Source organism: Mustela nivalis (assembly GCF_964662115.1).
Source record: "Mustela nivalis genome assembly, chromosome: 13".
Taxonomy (NCBI): Eukaryota; Metazoa; Chordata; class Mammalia; order Carnivora; family Mustelidae; genus Mustela; species Mustela nivalis.
In genome coordinates, this window is record NC_139032.1 from 31,011,785 (window position 1) to 31,023,043 (window position 11,259).

Here is an 11,259-nt window from a genome sequence, read left to right on the forward strand (position 1 = left end):
AGTAAGTTATGAAGATCTATACATACAGCAATCTGAGGATAGTTAAAAATACTGTATTGTTTACTAGAAATTTGCCAAGATGGCAGATTTTAAGTGTTCTCACCGCCAAGAAAACAAAGGTAACTAGGCCAGGTCATGGATATGTTATTTAGCTTGATTGTGGCAACTGACTCAGAATGTGTATACATATATCAAAATATCAAGTTGTACAGCTAAAATATATAATTTTTGTCATTATATAGCAAGATGGAAAAAATGCATATAAGCCATAAACAGACACTTTCCTAAGGATACATAGATGGCATAGGAGTATTAGAAATATTTGACATCCTTAGCCATCAAGGAGATGCAAATTAAGACCATGTTGAGCTATACTATATACCCATTACAACCACTATTTAAAAAAATAGTTATCACACCAAATACTAGGAAAAATGGGGAGTAACTAGATTTCTCATATATTGCTGGTGGAAATGCAAAATGGTGCAGCCATTCTGAAAAATAGTTTGGCAGTTTTTAAAGAGCGAAATATACTTACCATATAACCCCAATCATACTCCTAGGCGTTTATTCCAGAGAATAATAATTTATGTTCACACAAAAACTTGAACATGAATGTTCACAGCAGCTTTATTTATAATAAAATGTCTTCTAACAGATGAATGGCTAAATAAATGTTATATTCATATAGTGAAATACTAATCTAGTACTAACTAATACTAACCTAGTATTCAGATGAAGAGTGGATTAGTAGTTGGTAGAGATTAGGGATAGTGTAGGAGAGGAGATGGGTATGATTATAAATAGGTAGCATAAGACAGTTCTATATCTTGATTGTTGTGGTGTTTACACAAATCTCCACATGAGATAAAATGACATAGAGCTATTTATACACACTGTACCAATGCCTATTTACTAGCATTGCTATATTACAGTTATGTAAGATATAAGCACTAGGGGAAATTTTTGAAGAATAAAATTGTGCCAATTATCATCATTAAAAAGCTTCTTCAAAAGTTTGTATAAAATAGTAATAACTGGAAAACATTTTCTTCTTAAAAAGGTGAGACAAAGATAGAGTGAAAAAGTTTGTAAAACATGTATTAGACAGAAGTCTGAACTTCTGAGATGAAAAAGCCCAAAAAACTAAACTAAAAAAATGGAACTGAAAATGTGATCCCTCCAATAAAGGAGATTATTATTGGTTAAAAAGCAAAAAAAAAAAAAGCAAGCACATAAAAAGAGGTTCCATATAGTTAATCATCAGGGAAATACAAATTAAAACACTGTAAGATATAACTAGATCTTAAGTAGAATGGTTAAAAATAGTAAGAATTACCAAACCAAATGTTGGTAACCAAAGAGCATTGAGAACCCTCAGACATTGCTCATGGGCATGAAAAACAGTAGAGCCAACTTGGAAACATTTGGCAGTTTCTTACAAAGTTACATATAAACTTAGTAGAAGACCCAGCTAACCCACTCCTACGTATTTACACAAGGGAAATTAAAACATGTTGATACAAAGACTTGTATAAATGTTCATAGCAGCTTTATTCATAATAGCCCCAGACTGGAAGAAAGACCCTGGATCTATCAACTGAAAGGAAGACACACACATCCATGAGGCTCAAAAGCATTTATGCTAAGTGAAAGAAGCCAGACAATAGAGAGTATATACTTTATGATTCTATTTATACAAAATCTGAGAAGAGGCAAAGTGCTTGCATTAGAAAGTGTGTTAAGTGAGATAAGAGAGTTAGGGATGGGCGCAGGGGACTCACTGCAAAGGGGTACAAGAATCTTTTAGGGGTGATGGAAACATTCCAAATTATGAGTTTGATGATAAAAATCTACTATATAATTTTCCAAAACTCACTGACTTAAACACTGAAAAGTCCCGAGTTTTATTTTCTGTTAAACACACCTCAACAAGAGTGACTGACATTTTAAAAAGAAAAAAGAAAACTAGAACATGCAGTCAAAGGGTGGTAAGGTCTGCTCACCCACTGAGACGAGGTGGCTATAGTTCTCCAGCATCACATCTCTGTACAGGGTCCTCTGAGCAGAGTCCATCTGTCGCCACTCCTCCTGTGTAAACTCCACAGTCACATCCTTGAATGACACTGTTGCCTGCAACAGCACATTTCTGATCAATCTGAGGGCCAGAATCAGGCACATGGAAAAAAAATTTTTGGAAACTAAGTCTTACTGTTTTTACTGTTTAGAGTTTAAAACAAAATGTTATAAAGGATGACAATCATGGCTCAACTCTGTCTTATATTTCAGGGATATACTCATGATAAGTTAAAAAAAATTCTCATGCTCTGATTTATTTATATTTATTTTTAATTTATATACATATATTGCCACTTAATATCATGAGAAAACTAGTGACTTATTTTTTAAGGTAAAATTATTATAAATAGGATTCCTGTCTGCATTTCCCATACACCAACAGATTATGCTGAGCACCTGGTAGAGTCTACACATACCAGTCTGGAGATCTCTGCTGGGGTAATAGAGAACTAATGAAGAGAATACATGTGAGACTGGGGAAGTATTTACACACCACCAGATTCATATTTCAGGAGCAATGCTTTAGAATAGGATTTCTTTGTTTATGTACAATATGTATTTAGGCAATACACTGGGTATTGTATATAAACGATGACTCTTAGAACACTGCATCAAAAACTAACAATGTAAACCATGAGAGACTGTGGACTCTGAGAAACAAACTGAGGATTTTGGAGGAGGAGGGATAGGAGGTTGGGTAAGCCTGGTGGTGGGAATTAAGGAGGGCACGTAATGCATGGAGCACGGTGTGTGATGTATAAACAATGAAACTTGGAACACTGAAAAAATAAAGTTTAAAAATCAAAAAAACCAAACTAATGATGTATTTCATGGTGGCTAAAATAACAATTAAAAAAAAAAAAACAGGATTTCTTCATCTTGGCACTACTGACACTGTGGACCAGATAATGCTATTTTTGTGGAAGACTGTCCTGTGTATTTTAGTGTATTTATCAATATCTCTGTCTTCTACTGATTAGATGTCATCAACATCCCAGTTCTGACAATCAAAAATATCTGCAAACACTGCCAAACATCTCCTGGGGTGCAAATCACCTCCAGTTAGGAACCATTGCTCTATATGAAAGGTGGATAATGTCTTAAGCAGCAAAACAAAATAACTAATTTAAAAGATGACTTACATTAAAGCAAAGATGAAGAATGGGAAATTAATCCTTACAGAAAACAAAAATCTGCTCATTATTTTCCTGTGCACCTATCTACAGAGATGCTGCACAAACAACTGGGTAAATATGGATACCATTTGCAGAGACTGGAAGAATTAAATAGATTGGGTCATTGTGAGACAGATGTTCTTCGTTTGCACTCAAAATACCTATTGAAAATATAGGGGGAATTATTTATTTCATTGTTGGTTGCATGATTTTGGAACAGACAGAGGTCTAAAATGAAAATAAGGAATTAGGAGATAGCAGTCATTAAGATGGCTAACTGAAGTCATTGGAAAAAAGAGATGACTCAAAAAGGACAGAATAACAGGAGCAAAAAAGACTAAGTAGAGAATTCAAGGAAATAGCAAAATTTAAGAGGCAGGTAGAAAAAGAAAAGCCATGAAGGCTGAGAAAGAATTCTGAAATGTTAAAAAGAAAAACTGGAAATATTAGAGTAATGGAAATTAAAAGAAAAAAGAATTAAAAGCATGATTCATCTAGTTCAAGGGAATAGACTGAGCATACACATTTACCTCTCTGCCTTTAAAAACAGGGAAATACGAAGCAAGTATATAAAAGTATGACAAAAGAGGAATAGAGAGAAATGACCCAGCAGAAACCCCCAAAATTTGAACAAATTCTGGAAGATAGAGGGTAGGAAAGTATTAGATAAGCAAAACAGGATAATGTTGGCCACAACTTAATATAAACACAGACGTGGGCCCGAGCAGGGAAGTGATGAGAACCTAAAAAGACATCCAAACTTAAAACTGAACAGGACCTAGAACCAAGTGTGTAATAGGAAGAATGATTAGCAGAGTAAATTTCCTATCTGAATACAAGTGACATCATTCAAATGCATGAGGAAAAGTCTGGACACTAAAATATCACAGGGTAACTAGTTGTCCATCTGGGAAAAGACTACTATCTTGTACCACCGAGTAGGATAAATATCAAAATGTATTCAGGATCTACTGTAAAAAATAAAATAAAATTCCAGAAGGCTACACAGAACAATTATTTTACATTAGAGTGGGAAATGCCCAATTATGACTGAAAATCCAGGAACATTAATGAAAAAACTCCTAGATTTGACATAAAAGTCAACTGCCTTGGGGTATGTCGGTGGCTCAGTTGGTTGTATCTGCCTTTGGTTTAGGTCATGATCCCAGGACTCTGGGATCGAGCCCACAGCTGGTTCCCTGTTCAATGGGAAGCCTGCTTTTCCCTCTCCCTCTACCCCTCTACCCCTTTACCCCTCACCCTTGTTCGTGTGCACTCTCTCAAAATCAAAATCTCAGCAAGTGTCTTTGAGACAGACAAGATTTTTAAAACTTTCTATAAAGAAGCGAAGGACCTAGACTATCCAAAATAATTTTAAAAAAGAAGAAAGTTGGAAGACTTATATTATCTGACTTCAAGAGTTACTGTAAAGAGACACTCATCAGGATAGTCTGTTATTAGCAAATGGATTACACTGATCATCAGAGGTGAACAGAGAATAGAAAGAGACCCTACATGCATTGTGGATTGGTTTCCCACAGAGATGCCAACACTATTCAATGGACGAAGTATATTTTTGTCAACAAATGGTGCTGACAGGTAGGTAGGCAAAGGTAGAGAGCACAAATAGGACCAGTATATGTCCCTCAATTCCCAATATTTAGAGTTCACTGTCTAAATAGAATATTTAGAATCTCAGACCCTGAAATTCCGGGTTTCAGACTGGGCCAAGTAGAACATATTTTGTCCTTTTCTGATTAGCAGCCTTTAGGCTAAAATAAAATTTAAAAGCTGATTGAAAAAAGGGATTACTGATATAATAGATAAAGACTTTGAAACTAATAGAATGCTATCAACAAGCTCATGAAAATACATTAAAAATGTAAATAAAATGAACAATTTTCTATGAAAATGTAGTATCAAAAATTGTATTAAGAAAAAACACAGGGGTGCTTGGGTGGCTCAGTCAGTTAAGCATCCGACTCCTGATTTCAGCTTTGGTTATGACCTCAGTGTCATGAGATCGAGCCCTGTGTTGGGCTCTGTGCTGAGCAAGTACTCCTCTTGAGATTCTTTGTCCCCCTCTCTTTGTGCCCCTCCCCCAAGTTTTCTCTCTCTCTCAAATAAATAAATCTGAAAATAAAAGAAAAAAATACAAATGACATATAGACTTATGCCTGATAAGTCAACACCAGAGAGTCTTTATGCTAAAGTCTTCTAAAGGTCTAAATCTGTATGTACAAATTTCACAAAAACTCTCATGTAGTACAACTTTCTCATCTAAATTGCTAGAAAAGAAAAGGAGCAGAAAAGTTCTCCATTTACTTTCATAAGACTATGACCATGATACCATAATTGGACAGAAAAACAAAAAACTATAGTCTAATCCAACTTGTGGATACAGAAACATAAACCCTGAATACAGTATTAGCAAAAGGCCCGAGGAAAATATGTAAGAAGCAACTTACCACACTTTTAGCAACTAAGCTCCATACAGGAATTTAAGTTAATATAGAAAATATGTTATACTGTTTACAGTACTCACAGATGAAAGGAAATAAGCTTTAGTTTTATTCCAATCCATACAGAAGAGACAATAGATAATTCAATGCATATTCATGACTAACATGAAATCTTAGCAACCTGGTACATGGATGGAAGGTAACCCTACTCTAACAAAGGTTACCTACCAAAAGCTGAAAGAAAACATCACAGCTGATAGTCAAACAGCGTATATTTTGGTTCAAGACATATTTCTAGATCTCCTTTTTCATTTAATACATGGATCTGTCTAAACCTCAAAAATCCATTACAATACTAAGTAGGGAATAAATGAAAAGCTCACCTGAGGTGTGTTCATTTTCTGTGGATCTTGGGAGAGTGTAGAGAACTGTGGTTCAGCTGAGGGGACAGAAAGAAGATAGAGGTCACGAGATCTAGACTGTTTTACACCGCCCCACATCTCAGCAACCCAGTTGGAGGATCATCCTCCCCATAGGCCTGGGACCCTCTGGACCTTGAAAAGGTATGAGAAAGATCATGTACCACTTGTCTTTGTGTGACTCTGAAATTACTGTGGGCTTAATTCTGCAATTTTTTACTGAGCGAACATAAAATTTGCTTGATTGATTTAATAATAATGCATGTTTCCTTGTGACTAACACAAAGCAACAGATTAGTTGAATCAGCGTACACCAAAGGATGAGACAACATAATTGGGACCTAAGAACTCATTTTAGGGGCAAAACCAAGAGTCCTGGAATTCATTATAATATCAGACTTAAAGGACAGCCTGAAAATACTGAACAGGCTAGGAACCTCTTTCTGACCGAAGGGACCTGAAGAGACACTAAAAATACCAGAATATATCTGACATATGATCAAAGTTCATCTACATTCACCTTCCCTTATATCCTTGGGGATTTGGGGACAGGCCACTTTGCTTAGTGTTATGAACGCTGCGATGCTGGTATCAGGCAGGTTTGATATATAGACAATGCTTAAGACTGGAAGTAAAGCACACCTGCCCTTGAATCCAAACTCCCTCACTGCTAGCTTGTGACATGGGCATGGGCACATCGTTTCACCAAGCTGAGCCTGGGTTGCTTTCTAATTTTTGTCCGTTTGTTTATTTTAAGTAGTTGTGAGGTTATGATAAACCGTCCAAAGCAGTTGTCATTTACGCAGTGCGTAGTGCCCGGTACTTGTCTAAATACTTTAAAAGTGATGACTTAGATCCAAGTTTCAAAACAACTCCCTAGAACAGTCGTATTAATACAATTTTGAGATGAGAAACCCGAATCTTACCCAGGTTCCTTCTATCGCCTCTGCTGGAAATTTACCCGGGCCTTTTTGGCTCCCGTGCTCCGGCTCTCACCGCACTCAGGGTCACCATCAGCGTTACAGACGCACTTTGCCTCGCACCGACACTAAGTCGGGCTGCAGGCGTGCCCAACCACACTGTCCCTACACATCCAGGACCGTACGGAGCCCCTACTCAAGACTGGGCTCAGACCCACTTGCGCGACCGGAGCCGGAGGGCCGGGGATCTCCCCCTACATCCCCCAACACTCCCACCGGCCTAATGTTGATAGAGGGCTGGTCGAGGCATCTACCAGGGGTATCCCAAAGACTTCTTGCTCCTAGACACAAGGGCGCCCCTCCCATAGAGAGCTCCCTGCACTCTCACCGCATGCTCTCATCCTTTACTTTCCGAGTAGACCCGGGGGTTGTCTCAAAGCGCTTTCCTGCAGTCCAAGATTAGACGAATGAGGAGGCGGAGCTACGGCTGCCCTTGCGCGGAAGGAGCCCCGAATTCCCTTCCCAGAGTGCCATGCGGGGAAGCCAAGAAGTCAGGACTACATTTCCCATAGACCTCCGCGGCCACTGTTAAAGTCACTCTTTTTTGGCATTTCCTCTTTTTAGAAAATTAGAGACTGCTGTTCTTAAAATTCTCTAACTCAGGTTCTGTCAGAGCCCGAAGAGATTAAGGGTGAAATGTGAATTCTACCAAATGTAAAGGGTGCTCCTCTACTGAATCCCTATTGAAATAACATTTCCCCCCTCAGGTTATTTGGAGGCAATGAAAAAACTTGAATATGGTTCGGATATTGAAAATATTAAAATTACGGTTACTTAGGTGAAGTGTGAAAAAAAAAAAACCCTCGAAGTTATGTAGGAAAAATGATTTTGTTAAAAAAAAAAAAAGGCATGACGACGAGGTGTTTAAGATTGAAATGATAACGCTGTAAAATTATAATCTTTACAGTTTTTCAACCCGGGACTTCTACCTTGTCCCTTTACAGCCACCGGACCTGTGAACTCTGACTTGGTGCCCTTGTAGCCCAGTGTGGAGCTTCTACTGGGGGTCAAGACAGATGCTGCAGGTGTAGATGTATGTAGGATGTATGATGAATTCTCTCTTTCAACAAATTTTTTGTTATCTCGGACTTCCATGTACATAACAAGTTTGCTGGTTTTTTGCTGACATAATTCTTCATCATTCCTTAAGGAATTACAAATAAAAGCACAAAAATGTTGTTCAAACTATATTAAATCATTAATGATTGACTTTAACATAAAGATTAGTAATGGAGGGAAAGTAGTCACTACATATGTTCATTTAATAAACATTTATTGAAAACCTGTGGTGCAAGAGACATTCTAGATGGTGGGATAGCAACCTCAGATAAAAGATTAAATTCCCTATCCTCATGGACGTTATGATCTAAGTTGTTTGGGGGACCTAATAGTCAGGGTCCCCTTAAGAAACAGATGTCTGTTGTCGACAAACAGTAGGATCTTGAGGACAGTCTAATAAACAGGGCTCTAAAAACATGGGTAGGGTTGGTAAATCATCCTGTAACTAGTGATGATAAGGAGGCATTATGGCCACAGGGCTCACAGTGAATATAGGTAATGTTACCAGAACCTGGAAGTAGAAAGGTTATCCTTATGAGAGCAGTGGCTTTAGGAAAGCATCATTATGGCCATTGATTACATGGCTCAGCATGAAGAACCAAAGGAATAAATACCCAAACATCACTTATACTCTTTCTGCTCATGGCCTATTTTCAGTTAAGCATTTATAAACCTCATTCAATACCTATTCTTGGAATTCCTTCCACATGTATCTCCTCTAGACTTTTTTGTCATCAAATTTCCAGTCTTCTTCTTTTTTTTTTTTTAAAAGATTTTATTTATTTATTTGTCAGAGAGAGAGCGAGCGAGAGCAAGCATAGGCAGACAGAGTGGAAGGCAGAATCAGAGGGAGAAGCAGGCTCCCGGCAGAGCAAGGAGCCCGATGTGGGACTCGATCCCAGGACGCTGGGATCATGACCTGAGCCGAAGGCAGCTGCTTAACCAACTGAGCCACCCAGGCGTGCCTCCAGTCTTATTCTTGTCTAGCCCCCTACTACTCAACAACTCATTGAGCTACTGGACATCCATCAATATAAAACTCAAGACATGTCTCTTCTTCACAAAGTGAACAAGTAAATAAAACTCCTCAAACCTCTGCCTACTGGGAAGATTTCTTTTCCACACATTTCAGAATCAGCCCTAAGTGAGACTGCAAGCAGTCATAGCTTCCCATGATGACACTATGCACTGTAGATTTGAGTTGAAGGAGATTTGACTGGCCTCCTTGGGGACTTTTGGAGAATGATTAATTATATAACTAAGTTGTGAGGACTTTTGTCAAAGGGACCCAGTCTGCCCTTCAGTCAAAGCCTTCTATCTTTAAAGTAGGATATATCAATGACTAGAAAGAGGATCTGAAGCCCTGATATAATGGTTTGTGTTAATTTTCTGCCCATGAGACCCAAAATTTCATATATAGATATGTATCTTAAGAATTATTTTAAGTGGGTGTTCATCTACTTCATTTTGATGGACTTCACTATCAAAGAGCTACCAGTGCACATCCCTTCAGGTCACTAAAAAAGATAACTGCATATGAGAATGACTTAGAAGAGTTTAAAAAAAAATATTTGTCAGGATCCCATTTAAAAAACACAGGCATATCTCGAATATATAGTGGGTTGGGTTTAAGGTTACCACAATAAAGTGAATATTGCAATAAAGTGAACAAAATGAAATTTTTTGGTTTCCCAAGGTATGTAATAGTTAAGTTATGCTTATACTATACTGTTGTTTACTAAGTATGCAATAGCATCATGTCTTAAAAACAATGTACATAGGTTAATTAAAAATATTTTATTGATAAAAGATTTGTCCTCTGAGCTTTCAGCAACTCATAATCACTGATCACAGATCACTATAACAAATACAATAATAAAGTTTGAAATATTGTGAGAATTACCAAAATGTGACCCAGAAACATGAAGTGAGCAGGTGATGTTGGAAAAATTGTGTTAATAGACTTGCTTGACTGTGCTTTGCAGCTATTGCACTTTTTACAATTTGAAACCTTCAACTTGTAAACTGATTTACAAATTAAAACTTTCAGTTTGTAAAAAAGAAAAAGCCACCACAATATCTGCAAAGCAAAATAAAATGAAATTACAATACAATGAGTTGTCTCTATATATTTCATTGGTGTGAAATGCATCTTGGGCTGCTCCTGATTCCACAGTGAGTATACTTGTGTTGGTAAATTTGGCCCTGTCCAAACAGAATTCATCCTTCTTGGCCTAATATTCTAAGGCTCCACCTACATATATGCTATCTAGTTTCTGCTTGTACTATTGAGCGAGATCTTGAGTTCGTGTGTGTGTGTGTGTGTGTGTGTGTGTGTGTGTGTTTTAATTTCTGAATTAGCCCTTGTGATTTCCCTTCTGAGCATAGCTGGTTCTTTATTCTCATAATGGACCTCAAGTCAGCAACAGAAGCTGACTCAGGCTCAGGGAAAACCTGAGGACAGTGTGCATTCTTTTTGTGGGATAAATTGTATTAGGATCATCCCTTAGGATTTAGAGAGAAATAGAGGATAGCAACTGTCAGAAATAAGTTAAGCAGGACTTCTTTTTCTCAGCTTCTCACAAACAGTGGTTTTTAGTACACCTTAAAAGTCTTGGGGCACCTGGGTGGCTCAGTGGGTTAAGCCTCTGCCTTCAGCTCAGGTCATGATCTCAGGGTCCTGGGATCGAGTCCCGTATTGGGCTCTTTGCTTGGCAGGGAGCCTGCTTCCTCCTCTCTCTCTCTCTGCCTGCCTCTCTGCCTGCTTGTGATCTCTATATGTTAAATAAATAAATAAAATCTTAAAAAACAAAAAAGTCTTACAGTTGCAGAGTGTGCCAAGTGCAATGAAACCTGAAGTAAGCCTCAGGTTTCAAAGACCTGAGTATACCTTTGTAAGCCTCAAAGACTTAGTATACCTTTAATGCCTAGTTGCACACCAAAGGCAAAGTGCACAGAAGAGAGAATAGCTATTCTGACTAACTGCTAGTAGATATTTGACCATATATCAAATGGGGGCCTGCCTCTGACAACACTCTATACACAACACACCTTAGATTCAAAGACAAATAGGTTGAAATCACAA

General features: G+C 37.8%; 1 protein-coding gene across 4 annotated transcripts in view; it reads right to left on the reverse strand.

Moving 5' to 3' along the window:
* ZNF782 (zinc finger protein 782) overlaps positions 1 to 7,608 on the reverse strand; it is a 44,360-nt gene extending 36,752 nt beyond the window's left edge. Inside the window, exons 1-3 of one of the 4 annotated variants that reach the window (XM_082696718.1) lie at positions 7,444 to 7,608; positions 6,100 to 6,155; positions 2,007 to 2,133 (exon numbers count right to left, since the gene is read on the reverse strand). In XM_082696718.1, coding sequence (XP_082552844.1) covers positions 2,007 to 2,133; positions 6,100 to 6,155; positions 7,444 to 7,456 — 196 coding nt within the window. In that variant the 5' untranslated portion in view covers positions 7,457 to 7,608. Of the gene's footprint in view, positions 1 to 2,006; positions 2,159 to 6,099; positions 6,156 to 7,443 lie in introns of all 4 variants that reach the window. The other 3 variants (XM_082696719.1, XM_082696721.1, XM_082696720.1) reach the window with 3 other exon arrangements.
* Positions 7,609 to 11,259: the final 3,651 nt, after the last annotated feature.